The sequence below is a fragment of the Haliaeetus leucocephalus genome, unplaced genomic scaffold (assembly GCF_000737465.1).
Source record: "Haliaeetus leucocephalus isolate CR32 unplaced genomic scaffold, Haliaeetus_leucocephalus-4.0 Scaffold730, whole genome shotgun sequence".
Lineage (NCBI taxonomy): Eukaryota > Metazoa > Chordata > Aves > Accipitriformes > Accipitridae > Haliaeetus > Haliaeetus leucocephalus.
Genome location: NW_010973166.1, coordinates 822,201 through 838,533, shown reverse-complemented (window position 1 = coordinate 838,533; position 16,333 = coordinate 822,201). Strand labels below are relative to the sequence as shown.

Genomic DNA, 16,333 nt, shown 5'->3' with positions numbered 1-16,333 from the left:
ACGGGAGTCACTTTGGGAATCCAGACTCCTTGACTCGACCCCCTATAAAAGCATGTAGGTCGGCAGGTAGGTGTTAACTCGGAGAGGTTACTGTGTGCGCTGCTTGCAAAGGTGCTGAAAGGCACGAGACCGGCGCAAAGGGAGTTTATTGGGTTTTAGCTCCTTTGCAGGTTTTACCGTGGTCCTGGCGTACAGGTGAGGAAATCCTGCTGCGGTTTTTATTCCCTGCATAAGAGACGAGGAGTCCTTCTCGGCCTTCCAAAAGGATCGGTGCCTGTAGAGCACGCTGAAGCCAAGCCCTTAGGTGGCTGTTTTACCTAGCGCGTCACTTGGAATACTATTTTTTCACAGCATTAAAATGGGGAATAACTGATTGTACTAACACTGCTTGGTTTTTAAAGACTGAATTTAAATAAAGTATCTTGAGCTGCAAAAATAGATCGCTGTAAGACTGTGCTCTGTACAGTGAGCAACATTGTTTGTGGGGAAGTGCATAATTGGGGCTTGCCTGTCCTTTCTCTGAAGCACCAAGCATTCACTGGTACTTGCTCTTGGATGCTGGGCTGGACAAGCTGTTGTGTTAGCTCTGCGTGGCACCTTCTTGTTTCTTTAGTTGGTGAAAACTGTATCCTTCTCAAAACTTCAGAGAGATGCTGACTTTGTGTAATACAGTCACGTGGCTTTAGCCTGTCATTCCGTCAGAAAGCTGCAAGCAAATTGTATTTCCTTCCCTTTTAATCTGTTGGTCTATTTTGAGTTGGACTGTATACAGTGTTAGTATGTGGCAGTTCTCAGATGGATGAGTTGGGCTAGCCTGAGACTAGTACCATTCCCATCAGTGTTCCTGTGACAGGGCTGTTGCCAAGCTCTTTTGTTACAGCTGCAGTGCATGGCCTTAATTATGTGGCATTGCCCTTAAAAAGGGCTGCCAATATTATGTTTCAGAAGGAAAATTTCCAGGAGGTGTGGAAAAATCTTATCTTGAGGGAGGAGGAGAGAGGTTATGAGTATTTCCTTGGGAAAGTACAAAGGTTTATCTGTGAAAAAAAGCTGTGGGAAGCTGTTACTCCCAAATGATGGCTAGCAGGTATTAACATGCTTAGTATTTTAAATGTGGCTGGGCTGCTTTAGGAGGTACAGCTGAGTGTTTTGGTTTTTTTTTTTTTTAATATAGACGTCTCTAAAAATGAGGCTGGGGGAGAGATGTCCTCCCCCCACGTCCCTGAGCTCTTAACAGCGGTATTTGATTATAGTCACAGCGGGCATAAAAGTATGATGTTAAGAGACCCTAATGCTTTATATAGAAGCAAAGGAGTAATTTCCACCCTCACAGTCTTCCTGCCTGTAGCTATACGGTATTGGTTTTTTTTCTGCAGAGTTTAGGGGAGTGCAGGGTCTGTGGGGCAGCAGGACAAGTAGGGTGGATTTTTGTAAGGATGTAATTGTCATGCTTCCCGGAGAGCAGAGTGGAAGCAAAACCACAACTTGAGAAACTGGTTTCTGGCTTCTGCTTAGAGGTTTTAAATATAGATTAGAAACTTGCTTCTAGAGCTAAAATGCTTTAAGAGTCTATAAACACTGCCTCGAATCAGGCATCTTCTAGATCAATGAGCTAAAGATACATGCTAGTGATCTCTGTTGAAGTTGTCTTAAAGTATGCAAGTAGAGTGTATGACTGTACGAGTTAAAGGAAGGCACTAGGTGTTCTGGGCACTCAAGTTTGTGCTGTCTGTAGTTGCAGTGGAACATTGCAGCAAGTGTGTTGCAGGCTTATCTCTGTGTTGAAAAAGTTTGAACCCACAGGGATAGATATGTACTAGACTTAAAAGAACAAGTTCCACTGTGTTAAAATAGTGGCTTTATATTTTGGTTTATAAACCTGTAGTTTATGAACTCGCAGATTTCTAATCCCTTTGATTAAACCAGTGTATGAAATGGGGACAGTAAGAAGATCACTCTCTCTTGGCAGGTGACTGTGCAGTAGGTGGCTCTCTAAGCAGATTTAAGGTGGATTGGAATATCCTCACTAGCTGCCTGGTAGGCAGGAATGATCCTTTGGGTAGGAGGCTTAAGGCCTTGTAAGGAAAGAACAGGCATGTCTGGGCTGGAATTTTTATATATTTCTAGGGAAGTTAAACTTCATAAAGGGGGAGTTTACTTTTCTCTGTAGGGGATGCCATGTGTGCTGTCTGCTTGCACTAATATTCTTCCTGTTTGTGATACCCACTGTTACAGAAGGTGCTGATTCACAAGCTGTCTTCATGTGAGAAATGAAGTTGTATATATTTAAGTCTTTCCTTTTTACAACAGCTTTTAAGAATGCTTTGAGAGACATAGAGTACTGATTGATGCAAAGAAGGGGAGAAGAATTAAAAAGTATGGACTGCATGAGTAGCCCTCTTTACATTCCTAGATCTTTCTGGTCTTGTGGTTTACTAGCTGCCACTACTAGTGAGATTTTCCTTGCAAAACCTCAGCATGTAGTGGAATATTATGGGTATGTTGTTTGGCATTCCTGAAGATCAAGTAATTTGGTGAGTACCTTCATTCTTAGCTTGGTGGGAAATCAGTCACTTAACAGCTTTTTAAGATGGTTTTGAAAAAAATATGGTATCCCACTCGCTATGTGCAAATACTGTTGTACCTGTGACTTAATATCTTAGTTTAAAACTTACAGTTGTCTCCCTTGTTTGTGTTTTGGGTTTTTTGTTTTGTTTTTTGTGTGGTTTTTTTTTTCCCTTGTATGCTTCACATACACGGGCATGCTAAAGCTGCTGGAACATATTAGAAAAAGGCTGTTTTCTTTCTTTGAAGTAAAATTAATAAACACTAGGTGGCAAGCCATGCGTTGCCCTCATGCATATGGTAAAAGAGCTATAGAAACACATTAAACCCTTGGAGAACCCAGTACTGTTAAAAGAGTAATAGGGCCCAGTGTTGAATGTCACAGAGAAAAAAGTTTCATCAATTCTATTCTTCCCTTTGTTGTTTCCTCTGCTTATGCCTTTCAGCTTGATCGCTGTTGTCATGATCTCTGTTCCACAGCTGTACTACAGCTTTCATTCCATACCTGAACCTTTTTCACTCCCCCCCCCATGTTCCCCCCTCCCTGAATCTGAGCAACCATGTGGTTGCACTTTATCCTTTCAAACCTCTTCTCCTGGTGTTCTGCTTTTGACTGGCTTTCCAGCCCTGACCTTTGCTCTGTGACTTCTGTCATCTTATAGGGCTTTATTCTTTCTAGCTAGTAACATTAACTAAGTAGGGTTTTACTGTCTAAATGGCTGTGTACTTTGGTAAACAATCTAAAGGTGTTGGTGTAGATTTTTCCCAGCTGCCTGAGGGGATTAAGTTAGGAGCATAGGTGCCCTAGATTGCCATTATGGTTAATGAGAGAGAGAAAGAGACCCAACTAAAGGGTGACTTGGACTACATAAAAAGGGGACTTATGTTCTGTATTTGTTTTTCTCTCTCTTCCCTTCTGCCTAATGCTATGGAAGACAGCACAATTATTGTTTGCAAATTGTGTGCCCAAAGCTGTGGGAAAAATTCTCTTTACTCCCATGCTTGTGTATTTAAGAGTTTACACTGAATCCCTTTAGTATAAGGCATTTCCTGGCTGTTAGCATTTGGTGTCTTGATGTCTGGCTTGTTTTTTTTTCCCCAAGTGTTTTTAAGCCAAGGACTCCTAAAAATAAAAAAAAACCAAACAAAACTAAGAAAAAAAAAAGCGTGTGGTGGTGTAGACAGCTATATTTGTAGTGAACTCAAATTTACCATAAGCTTTTCAAGTCTTAGTTGCTTTTGGTTACAGTTTAAGAAAGTAATTCTTGGGAGATCACAACTTGAAAATCACTGATTTTAGATCATGTATGTTCTGAAACTATGTCTTGGTCCTTCAGTTTTGTGATGCTATGAGCACAAATGATACTGCACCTATACCAATCCTCTTTTTCTTTTTTCCTTTTTGCCTCCTGACAGGCAGTTCTTCAATTCACTTTCTTCAAGAGAATCCAATAAAGGAAAAAGCAAAGGTTTATGACGGTAACGAACCCGAGAAACCAGCAGGGCATCAACCAAACATTTATACGCCGTTAAAAGGTAACAACACTAGTTTTATCAGTACCTTCTCCGTGTAACCTTAGTTCATGTACTAAATGATTGCTTAAATGTGCTAATATGACATTCTTTCAGTTTGGTGACAAAAGGGGGAGTTGTTGAGTTGAAATCCGAATGGATGAAGAAGTTAAAAAAAAATATTTTTTTTCAGGGTATACTCTTGCCCATGAGCCAAACTAAGTATGTATTGTAGTATGACAGTCATCTGCTTGGGTGTAAAACCTTAAAGTTCAAGAAGGCGCAGTTTTAAACTTTGATAAATACATAGCTGTCTGTTTTTTGAAAAGCAAAACAAAAAGATGAGTAATATCATATCTTCTGCAAAAACTGTTATGAGAGCAGATCTTTAATTGCCTCAGGCAAAGCAAAGCAAAACTGTTCTTTTTCTAAAAAGATGAGTTACTTTTGACTTTAGCAGGGGAAAGCTGACTATACCAAGTGATTTCAAAGCAAGGGAGCACTTTTTCTGTTCGTTGCTCAAGATTGTACTCGTTATGTGTTACAGAAGTGATAGGGAAATACAATGATGAGGAAAATATGGGATACTTTTTAGCCCAGCAGAAGGTAGTTATGTTACCACACATGGTTTGAATACATCCAAATAGATACATTAGGTAAGGGAGGTTTTTAGGAGAGCTGGCAACTGGTCAGAGAGTGAGGTAGTAGCTTGTGTTCATTCTGTCAGTAACAGTCCTAATCATACAGTGTTTATGGGAGAGCGCTGAAAGCAATTGTGAGCACAGGCTGGCAAAACACAGACGTGAACCAGGTAGCTGAGATGTGCACAAGAACACATCTGTGTCAGTCTGCTGCAGCTAAGAACATGCCCATGTTTGCTGGAGTCCCCCAGGGCTGATAGCTGTGTTGTTAAGGTGATAGCTTTACACTGTTTATTTTTGTTTTTCCCTCCCTGCTGAATAGTTTTGGTTTCAGAAGTGAAAAGTCTGGTACCCTCCATTAGTAATCAAGTAATGCTGCTAATTTCCCATCCTTTGCATTTTATCATTATTGCATTGTTACTTTTTTAAAGAAAAAATAGGAAGGATAGTTTTGTGTCATATTGGGAAAAGCAAGGTGAAGGGCCAAATTAAGCCTTTTCTATGAGATAATACTAGTTTTCTCCCATCTACAGCGGGGTCCAAGAGGCTGTCATATGGCGCAGGCTTGGTTTGGCAGCACAGCATATACTCCTCCCCTAATAGCCTTTCAAGATTTAATAGAAAGAGCTAAAAGAATGTATGGCTTGTCTGTCTTATTCTGAACTCTGATGTGATAGGCAAGTTCTTTCATTTATGCTTTGCTTTCAGAAAGAAAGGCTGACTTCCTTGAGAAAAATCAAGAGCACCACTCAACTACATCACAGAGTAAGTAAAAAAAAAAGATACCTAGTCTTTCCCTGTAATTAAGTGAAAAGTACAGAATTCTTTTCCTTTCCTCTGCTTATGGTTTTTCTTGAGCTCTGGGACACTCTGTCTGGGAAGGTGGAAAGGGACCCAGGAGGCAAATCCAAATGGAAGCTGGAGAAGGCAGGACATGCCAGAGCCCTTCTATGAGGTTATTCAACTTGCTGACCACAGAAAATGACCCACTTTTTCTTTTTTCTTTTTTTTTTTTTTCTTCTTTTTTGGCTGAGTTAGGAAATGGAGTTGACTCATGGGACAATCAGTAAGTGCAGAGCATGTACTACTAGTGGCATTGGGGTGAGCTGAGGAAGGGAACAAAACCTTCACCTTTTGGTAGCAGTGAATGCTAGATTAGTTTGTACACATCACCTTCCCTTCTAGCCTTTCCCTGAGTAATGGTGGCCTGCTATGATTGAATTAGTTGTCTTAGACTCCTGGAGAGGAGCAGCTTTGTTCTTTGCTGGTAAACTCCAGTCTGTTTGTCTAATGACCAATTCCTTGTGTTTCAGATTTTTATCTTTGGTTGTTTTTGTGGATTTGTTGGTTTGGGTTTTTTTTCTCCTCTTGGAAGAGTACTTGAAGAGGGAAAAAAAATGTTCTGAATTCTTAGTAGCCTTCTGTTCTTAATGTCTTGGCACTTGTTTCTATCCTGAACAGGTATAGCTAAACAAAGTCTTGTAAATCAAAATTCAATCCGGAGAACCTGGGGGAGGTTTGTTCGAGGTTTTTTGGTGGGTTGTGTTTTTGTGGGTGTTTGTTTGTTTGTTTTTTGGTTTTTTTTTTGGTTGGTTTTTTTTTTTTTGAAAACCACAGTGCCTTCTGGAAGAGAAGCTCGTCTTGTAGTAGCCGCACATCTGTGAAACGCCTTTGAAAAATGAATTGATGCTGGGAGTTCTTGCTAGTCTGGTACTTTTTCTTTCCTGTCCCAGAGGTGATAGGTGCTGCAGGAGTGACCAGTTTGGTGGTGGGTGAAGAACTTCGGAAAATCACTTGAAAATCTGAAAGCTCTAAGGTGTCTGCCGGAGTTAGGCATTTTGAGTTAGGCAAGACAAATAATTTGCTTGGCCTTTGTGCAAATTGTGTTGTAAATAAGGCAAGATTCTTAGGTAGGATAGGATCTGTTTTTAGACTGTTTATTGAAATATTTTTTCCTTTAGGGTATGAATCATAGCTGTCTCCTAAATATGAAACCTAGTCTCTGCAAATAGGGCTACATTGTAAAATATTACAGAATTGAAGTGATTTTGATCCGTTAACTATGAGAAGACTATATAAGCTTAGTTACAAGCTCCATGTCTGTGCCCTATTGGGGTGGGGGGTTGAAAATACAGAACAGTGTAGCTCATTAAGCAGTTAAGCTCCAGCTTAAACCAGAGCTGTTTTTAGCACCTTCTGTGATTTACATTTATACAGAAACAAGGTTATAGGATTTATTTTAGTGTTTTTGAAATAACTACTGCAGGGTGTGTTTGTTCAGTTTATTCTCAATAGTGCCATTGACAGTATCCTGATTTGGTTATATATTATTAAAGAGCCTTCAGCTTTGAACCAGTTGCTGTAGTTCACAAGGAGCCAGAAATTCTCGTGTCTTTTTAATTAACTGACTAAATGCTGAAAACATGCTGACCAATAATTGCACTGTATATATTCATACTGGTCTCTTGGGAAAGTTGTTCATAACCCTCTTTTATGGATAATGTCTCTTGTACTTCGCTGTCTGAGCCCATTTAAATAGATAGACCAAAAGTATATTTTGAAGTTGAAAGCTTGCATTTTGTTCTAAAAGCACAATTCATCCCAAGAAACTGACTGCTGATGAAGCAGGCCTCTGACCCAAGCTAGATGGAGAGGGAATATGAGACTATGCCTTTAACATACCGCTTTGCTTTTGCTACTTACATCTTGCATTATGTTGTTTTTCTAGTATTTGTGTTAATGGAGCGTCCATTTTTCTGTCCTTCAAATTCTTGAGCAAAGTCAGGAAACTTAACTGGGACATGGGATCCTTGTGCAGAAAATAACAGGTGGTTAAAACTCTGTTGTTTTGTCATCTTGTACTTTAAATGACTCCGTTTTTATTTCTGTAACTTTTCAAGAGTTAAAAATCTTCCGGGGTGATTTGTGATAGGTTTGGGACTTGTGCTTTTTATGCAAGATTCTCAAGATGGCTTAAGAACTGACATTTGGCAAATAGCGTATATGGAGAGTTGGTCTGCCAGTTGAATGAGACTTCTCAGGCTAGTAATAGTGGTGAATGTGTCATTTTCCTTGCTCAAGACAAGCCTTGCTTGAGCACGGGAGGGTGAATGAAGAGAACAGAAAGCCCCAGACTTGATACAGCCTTACCCAGGATGAGGTCACAGTCTCACCTTTGCTCCTACTTAGCAGGCCTGCATTCGCTTCAACAGGGTTTTATGCAAAGGTGCTTTGTTAACCTTCCTGTAAGCTTCGTAGAATTTTGTGTGTAAAAGCATAACTAAGAACAGCTTTTTGTTGAAAATAATGCAGTTTGATTTCAACTCCCTGCTATTTTCCCCACTGGAAGATTGGTTATAATTGTTGTCTTAGTATTTTTCTCACGTTCCTTTCTTAATCTCTCAACAGGCAGAACTAAATTTCGAGATCAGCCCAGTATAGGGAAGCAGTCACAGCCTTTGGCCACAAGTAAGACTTCTGCTTTCACTTCTATTTCATGCTTGTGTTACATTTAACCATTTTCATGCCTGTCCAAGTACTCGATTTCCTGGTAGCTGGTGTTAAACTGAGGGTCCTTGCCAGAACAGATGACTTGCTTGCTAGGGCATGTGTTTTCAGCACGAAGGAAGGGTGTTGTATAATAGGTAACAATTCCACCTGAATTTAAGGTCTTCCATCTATAGTGTTTACAAGATTTGCTGCAAGATTAAAACTGAGGCAGACCTAGTGGTGTTCTTATTTAACAGTTGTTGTGTTGCTGTCCTGCTAAAAATTAGGATATAAAAAGGTAGCATAAGGTATACAGTTCTTTCCTGTTTCCAGGGTGGTTGGTATATTTTGCCACTGATTTTACTGGGAACAGAATCAAGCCTTATGCTCGTAGTAGGTCAAACAAGTGTTAATTTAACTGTTAAAATACAAAATCAAATCAAAATATCTGATACTCTATATGCTTCCTGTGCACTGTTTGCTGTGTGTACTCTTTGTGAAGCTGACTGATCCAAAGACCACAAACGTTTTCTAATAGTGTTGATCACTAGTGTCTAAGATGCAAATACTGCTGCATCCTATGAACTATTTTCATCCTTATGGGGACAGGGAGGAGAAATAGCAACACAGAAGCAATTCTGGCGATGCCAGGTTTTGTATAGGGCTTTTTCTGCAGAGCCTAAATGTGGGGAAAAGCTTGACTTTTTCAGAACCATTTTAAGCTCTTAGTTTGGATTTGATTAAATAGAATGGAGTATTGATAAACTTTCAGAAGAGCTCCTTTTTCAGAAGAATGTCCAATTGCTTAGTCAAGCTGGCAATGCATAAAAATGTCCATTTTTTAATGCTGTCGCTTCACTGAGTTGCTAAAGAGGTTCAAGGTGGTTTTGGTTGTTTTTTAACTAGAAGATCTTCTTTATGCTCTTCAACTACTGTACCAATAGCTTGAGAGTGGGATGAGAGTTCATTGAATTCTACTCTTTTCTCTTATTTTCCTCTCGCTTGTTGACTTCTGACTCCTTTTAAAACATTGTTTTCTTCTGTTTGCTCCTCCTTTCAATAGATGATGGTGAATTGCAGAGTGGATTTCACAAAAGCTGGACTTTGTTACTGGTTCTGTTAATTAGCATCCCATTGCTTTATGTCCTGTGGAGTGGAATGCCAAGTCTTCTAGATGCAACTTTGTCAAGTAGAGATACTCAAATTTTGGAAGCGTTTCGGGCTCGGATGAAGAAACTAAAAAATACTTACCAAAGTCAGGACCCCAATCTGTGGAAAAGAACCCATGTGTTCCTTGAGAAACATCTTAATGCTTCTCATCTGCATTTGGAGCCGGCCATCTTACTGTTCACAGCTGGCCAAGAAGCTGAGAAAGCGCTGAGGTGCCTAAGTAATGAGATTGCTGATGCTTTTGCCTTCTCCCAGAATGCTACTACAATCAAAATTAATGGGGCAGACAAAGCCATATTGGATAGTGACATTGTCAAGCTGGAGGTAGATAATGAGCTCAGCTCTGGGTTCAGAGAAGGCAAGAAGGTAGCAGTGGTGCATCGATTTGAGTTACTGCCTGCAGGCTCCACCTTAATCTTTTACAAGTACTGTGACCATGAAAATGCAGCATTTAAGGATGTGGCTCTTCTGCTGACAGTTCTCCTGGATGAGCAGTCCCTAAGAAAGAGTCTCACATTGCAAGAAGTTGAGGAGAAAGTCCGGGATTTCCTCTGGGCGAAGTTTACCAGTTCAGATGTTCCTAGTTCTTATAACAGCATGGACACAGATAAGCTGAGTGGACTGTGGAGCCGTATATCTCATCTTGTGTTGCCTGTTTGGCCTGAAAAGGGCCTCCCTGTGGAGGGATGCACATAAAAGTTACTGGAGAGGACTTAGGAAAGGAGGATGACAGAAAATGTATGTTGTAATGGCTGAACAGGGAAGAACTTACTGTGGCTGCTGAGCTCAGACAGCATACAGTCCTTTCTGTGCAGAGAAATTCCACCAGCTACCAGGGTTGTTTCTGCTAAAGTAACTGGAACTTCTCTAAATCAACTGCAGAATGTAAGCAAGGAACTTGCTGGTTGTTGGTAAGTTGTGTTCAGTGACTTATTCAGGCTTGGTGTCCTGGAGCTGGAAGTAAGTGCCCACTAGTGCAGAACCACACATCTGCTTCTGAAGCTGTCTTGGTGCACTATTGGCTTTGTTATGAGGATCCTTTTCTGGTGGTGCATAAAGCTGGTATTGCGTTTGACAAGGTAATAGGATGCAAAAACATCACCTTCATCTGCCAGAATTGCTTGCTTCTAACATAAGAAAAAACATAAACTGAAAAAGATAATAAGGTGATTTGAGTCTAAGCACAAGCTTTTTCTTGATCCTTCGGATCACAGCATAGATGTTAGCTGTCTCTGGTGACTTGTAGAAATGGCTAAATTGCTTGAAAGATTTGTGACTTGCAGAGGACCTTTCAGCAAGCATTTCTTCCTTAAATGAGCCTGCCCCAGACAGTTTTGGAGAGTGAGAAAAGCCAAGGTACAAAGGTTTGCTTAATGTTAGTTGTACTGATGTCAGTTAAATAATCCCTCAGCACCTCTTTGCCTCGCTGCTTCCAGGAATTCTCAGCTCTTTGTCAAAGTTCTGCAAGTCTTAAAATTTGGGGGACACTGATAAAATGTCAGCTCTGTGTGTGTACTATCTCCTTTCCAAACAAAACATTAGGAAGACATAGGTTATTTCTCATTTTAATAAGATAATTATTTTTGCATCAAGAGATTTTATTTATTTGTGGTACTCGGTATCCTAGAAAAATAACCTTTCTTCGTGTGTCTGCATATAACCTGCTGCTTGCTGTATAAGCTTCTAGTGAAGAACAGATTTGCAATGCATGTTTTTAAAATACATTTTTTAGCATGCCTCATGCTGAGAATCCCTCACAGCAGACTAAAAACATGTACTTGTTTCTATTGTAAGTATTTTGTGTAAAAAAAAAAAAAAAAAAAAGAGAAAATTGCAGCACTTCCATTTCATTGCTGTTAACTGTATGCTCTTGAACTATTGGTCCATGTGTATTTGGTTTTATTGCATATGAAGGAACATGTGAAGACTGCTCTCAAATTAATGGGATGTTTTCTTATAACAGCTGAGAGATTAGTGGCTCTTGGACCCATCCTTTATTCACAAGCCCCTTGAGCTGTCCTGTTGCAAAAAGTCCTTCTTAACCAGGAATACCTCTTGAGGTGCTGGAGCTTCTGGCTTTGTGCAAGCAAAGGTTTGGGGTGTTAAGTGGAATGGACCAAAATCACCTTAAGCATATAGAAGAACACAGTATGAGAAACACAGAGCTGTAGTTGCTTAAACCAGAGGTGGATTCGTTCTAACCACTGAGGGCCAGCAAGGTGCAGTGCTTTTTATTTTAATGGGAAGAAATAGAAACAGTAAAAAGACATGGAATTGCTGCTGTTCTGGATGTTTAAGGATAGCTCAGGAAGGAAAAGATGGCATTTACATTTTGGACATTTCACTGGACAAATGTTTTTTGAAAAAACAACTGTGACTTATTTCCAGGTGTGTCCTGATAGCATATTTGTTTGTATATTATGTAAACTATTTTAGTAATCATTAAAAATAAATATACTTTTTTGTTTTATAAGCTGTTTTAAGATTTGCCCATTGAAGTGGTCAGACTTTTTTTTTACATGTTTAAGATTGTTCCTTTTACCTTTGACCAAATACAGACGCCTAAAACACAACCTTTTGCAAAATTTAGAACTTTTTAGAGTGGAGTAGTAGATACTGGGATGCAGATGCATGTATTTGATAATATCAGGGCTTTTCTCTAATAGGGAACATTTCAGGAAATTGTAATAGCTCTGAATTGTTTTTTACTTGGTGTTCTTGTACTAATTCCTCAGTTCTGATTTCAGCTGGAACTAATGATAAGATATGGTTCGCTTGTTTCATTAGTCTGACACAAGAGTCAGCAGCTGACAAAAGGGATGACTTCATTCTTGTTCCACTCCTAGCTGCATGTTCCTGTACCTCTGCTGTTGCAAACTAGTGCACTGTGAACTGACTGGAGGGACAGCCTTACTAAAAACTAGCTTAGAAAAAAGGTATATAATTAGCAGAATTGGCAACCACAAAAAAAGACTGTTATGACATGAAGGCAGGAGATTCCATGCTCTTATACAAATAAAACATATGTAACCCAGGTTTTTTTTTTTTTCTAAAACTCCCCCCCCCCCCCCCCCCCTTTCAAGACAAAATAGGAAGGTGCCTGGAAACTAAAGACTTAATGTTCTACTTAATGTTGTGCCAGACAAAGGAGAATCACTTTGTTGTTGTTAACTGTAGGGAAAGTGAGGTGTATTTCCAAATATATGGTGTGCTGCTTGGTCTGGAAGAATCAAAAGCAAGATGGTATATACAGTAGCCCCTTCTGGAGGAGGGGAAAGGTTTAGGATTAGAAGACTGTTCCTGCTCTTGAAGTAGTAGGTCCTTTTTGTAGCATTTTGTGGCTTTGTCCTTAAAAGGCTCTCATTAAATATCCACAGGTACTTAATGCAGATCTCATTAAGTAACTCCTCCTCAGCCAGAGGTGAAGAGTAATGTCTGTCTGTGTTGCTCACAGGCAGCTGATTACTATCCTCCTTGTATAATTATTTCATTGCCTGCAGCAAACATAGCCATTTGATGTTTTCCAAACTGTTAAATACTTTGCCTTCTTCTAGACAAATCTCACTTCTGAAGTTGAACTGTCCCTAACTGTCAGCAGATTGGCAAATTAAATAGTCTGTGACAGCAAAAATGTGCTTACATGGAGCGAAGACACCAGGTCTGGCCTTGGGACTGAGAAGGGGATATTTCTTCTTCTGTGGGCTTACAGCATACAAATTTTGGACAGAACACGATCTTTGGGGAGCTGAAGCAGCTACACACCAATTTGCAGACAAAATTTCCAGTATTCTGCAAATTGGACTGGAAAACGCTGTCAGACTGTGCCTTGGGTTGCGAGCAGACACCTGCAGCTGGCAAGAATCCCCTTGCAGGTAGCCAGCCCAGGCAGAAGGTGGAGCGTGGCCCCTCTTCTGCTACTCCTGCTGTTGCCTTTGAGCACCTGGAGGATGGCAATACCTATATTGTCTTCACAGTGGATGTTGTGAAAGGGACCTAGAACAATGTGCAGCCCTGTCTGTTGTTACCTTGTCTCTCACACCCTGCTCTGAGTCACATTGCACTGAGCAGTGGAGTTCTGAGCATGCTAAGCAAGCAGGTTCGTTAAAAGGGCTACTCTTTTTCCCCCATTTTTTCACACCAACGAAAGCATTTGCTCATTTTCCACAAATGAAAAAAAAAAAAAGGGTATTTGGTTTGAACTAATAATTCAGCTCAAACTGAGTGCAGAAGGCAAGGTGAGCTCCGTGTTAAGGTAGGCATAAAAGTATTTGCTGTACAGATTGTAGCTGTACACACCATCTGCAGTGCAATCGCCAGCATGCTGTATTTAGGAAAAAAGAATCTGGTTTTGGAGGTGTGTAATGATACATAAACAACTTGCCCGATTCTGTGCTGAGACCTTGTAGCACAGCTGGAAAACTATAAGAACAAATCTGAAATGATCCCTTTATTTTATAAGCCCAAATCAAGCACAGAACAATTTTTCACGCATTGTTTCTGCTGTAAGACAAACTGCAAAACTAGGAGGAAGAAGAGGTTTGTGTGTGTGTCCTGTGGTCCTCACAGCTGTCTTGTGTCTTGTTTTATTGTCAGCTCCTGACAGTTGGATTTATAATTGAATACTTGGAAAACCTCATTCCATGTCCAACAGGTGGAAGCACCCTTCCCCAAATTCCTCCATGGCTCTTGGGAGCCATGTCAGTCAAGGAAAGGGAGGGGGAGAGTCTGGGGGGCTCGAGCTGATCTTTCAGCTGCAATAGCCAGCTGCCTCTTTCTAATTTTAGAAGGGGTGTGCAAGAGTAGTATGGAGTGGAAAACTTTCCAAACCTCTCTCTTAAAGCTGCAATAACCAAGTTAGCACAAGATGAGATTGTGGCTCTTTCAACTTACTATCTGTTTCCATCCACCACTTTCAGTGCTTCGGCAGTGCTTGCTGTGGTTATCTCCGCTGCTTTGCAGTTTAGTGAGCAGTTCATGAAACTGGAGTGTGTTCCGTTCTTCCTTTTCTCTCAGCTGTGGCTGTTTGCAGGTAAACAGTTTCTTTATTTCTAATCTCAGAGAATTTCACAAGATGACTGCATTTTCTGTAAGAATCTCTCTCTTCTCTTTTCATGTGATGTTTTCCTGTCAGAGCTTTCCACTCATTGGTAGGGAATCTTTGAAAAAGTAATCAAGTTTTATAATTAAGTTCCATTGACAGATATAGAGAATAAATAGAAGCCATATAGAAGGAAAAACTAGACAAATACTGCCTTTTAATTTTACTTGACTGACTGAAAACAAATGATTTTCATGTTTGAGAAAATCCTAATGTGATGCCTTGTTTGCCTGCAGATGAAGAGGAGGAGCATGAAACTAGATTAACTGCTTCCAAGCAGAAAAGAGAAACTACGTTTAAAAGCATAATTAAAGAGGTAGTGCATTACAAAAGTGCTGAATAATTTAAACAGGCTGCCAATCCAGCAATATTAAGCAGTAAATTTAAGCAAACACTAGGTGATGATGGGGAATGTAATAATTTAATTTGCCCTAGTCTGTGATCAGAGCTCCCATACACTGCAGTAATATTGTTTTCATTGACTGAAATTGTCATTACTTACAGTCTTCTCCTACATTTGGGAGGAGCAGGTTTGCTCTCTGAGGACCCAGGAGGGGATTAGGCACTATTTAACACTTTTTCTCATTGGAGCTGTGCTCATCTTTTGGTGTTCTTGTATATTTTCCCTCATCTGGCAAAATAAAATTGTTTTCAAAGGTTTAACCACTGACATCTCAAGCTTACCTTGTTCAAAGGAGGTATGCTTAAGCTGGAAAATATACTCTCTAATTAGTTTGTGTATGTAAAAGAACCAAATTAAGGTTAAACGGGCATCCTGTAATTGTGACTTGATTAAGTTCTGTGTTGCCTAAGCTTCACAGCTGTAATGGTCTCTCTGTTTAGGGTGTTTGTATGGTGTTCCCATATTGGAATAATTTATATGTAAAATGTTGACCATTTGCAGGAGGAGAGGGTATGTAAAAGTAGTTTAATCCGTTTTGGTTAAGGAAAAAAAAGGGGGGGGGGGGGGTTCCAGTAGTTTAGTGATCCTTTAGTGGTTGGGGTAGATAACTTTCCGCCCCCGTGCTCCCCCAGGAAATTTGGCATCTGTACGCAAGCAATCATACTAATGACTGAAAACCAGACTCGGGTGAAGTTGTAGACAAGCCCTGAAGGAGACATTCCCAAAATAACTGTAGGAAGAATTTCTTTTTTCCTATTCTAATAACTTTCCTTCTTCAGTGGAAATAATTTTGTTATAGCTGGATAACATCTTAGACCTATTTTTGAAGCGTGGGTGGTTTTAGTGCATCTTTGGGGTGGAATCTATGCAATGGAAGATAGTACAGTAACCAACTCTTCCGGATTTATAATGACTGTTAAAAAGTGAAGTTAAGCTGGTGGTACTCAAGTCATCTCTGTGAAGTTTTGCAAATGTTATTTAAACGTAAATTGGCAACTGGGAGACTGTAATCAGAGCTGCTTTCATTTTCCAAAAAACTGAAATTATTTTTATAAAGATGACTTAACTATGAATACAGATGACGAAAAAGTGGTGCCCTAGTTTCGACTGGAGCTGCTTCAGGAATGCCAGCATCAGCGTTGGCACTGCTCTGCAGCGGCGTTTTAATAAACATTGCGAAGTCCTGTTCTTGCATCAAAACCGAGAGCTCTGCCACAGCTCTTTATTTTTGCGCGATTTGCATGTGGACTGGACTGGCAAGTCGAGCCTGCACAGCCGTGAGGTGGGGGGGGTGGTGGTGTAAGCTTTGAGGAAAATAGTGGAAAACGACCTTTTTCTGAGGTTGAGGGAGGGTCTGGCGCCCAGAGCAGTGCGAGGGCTCGAACCGCCCGGGCCCGTGGGGCGACCGGAGGCCCGGCGGGGGGGCGGCAGGCCTGCCTGCCCGCCCCCGCCCCG

At 40.4% G+C, this 16,333-nt stretch overlaps 2 protein-coding genes across 4 annotated transcripts in view; both read left to right on the top strand.

Annotated features, from left to right (window-relative positions):
* Positions 1–10,235, top strand: LOC104839982 (torsin-1A-interacting protein 1-like). Its single transcript, XM_010580626.1, has 5 exons — positions 1–66; positions 3,982–4,101; positions 5,427–5,483; positions 8,127–8,186; positions 9,271–10,235. The coding sequence occupies exon 5, from the start codon at positions 9,366–9,368 to the stop codon at positions 10,071–10,073; it is 708 nt and encodes a 235-aa protein (XP_010578928.1). The 5' UTR covers positions 1–66; positions 3,982–4,101; positions 5,427–5,483; positions 8,127–8,186; positions 9,271–9,365; the 3' UTR covers positions 10,074–10,235.
* Positions 10,210–16,333, top strand: part of CEP350 (centrosomal protein 350kDa) — an 85,234-nt gene continuing 79,110 nt past the window's right edge. For all 3 annotated transcript variants that reach the window (XM_010580629.1, XM_010580630.1, XM_010580627.1), the window contains exon 1: positions 10,210–10,288. The gene's annotated coding sequence lies outside the window, so the exon portion shown is untranslated. The remainder of the gene's footprint in view (positions 10,289–16,333) is intronic.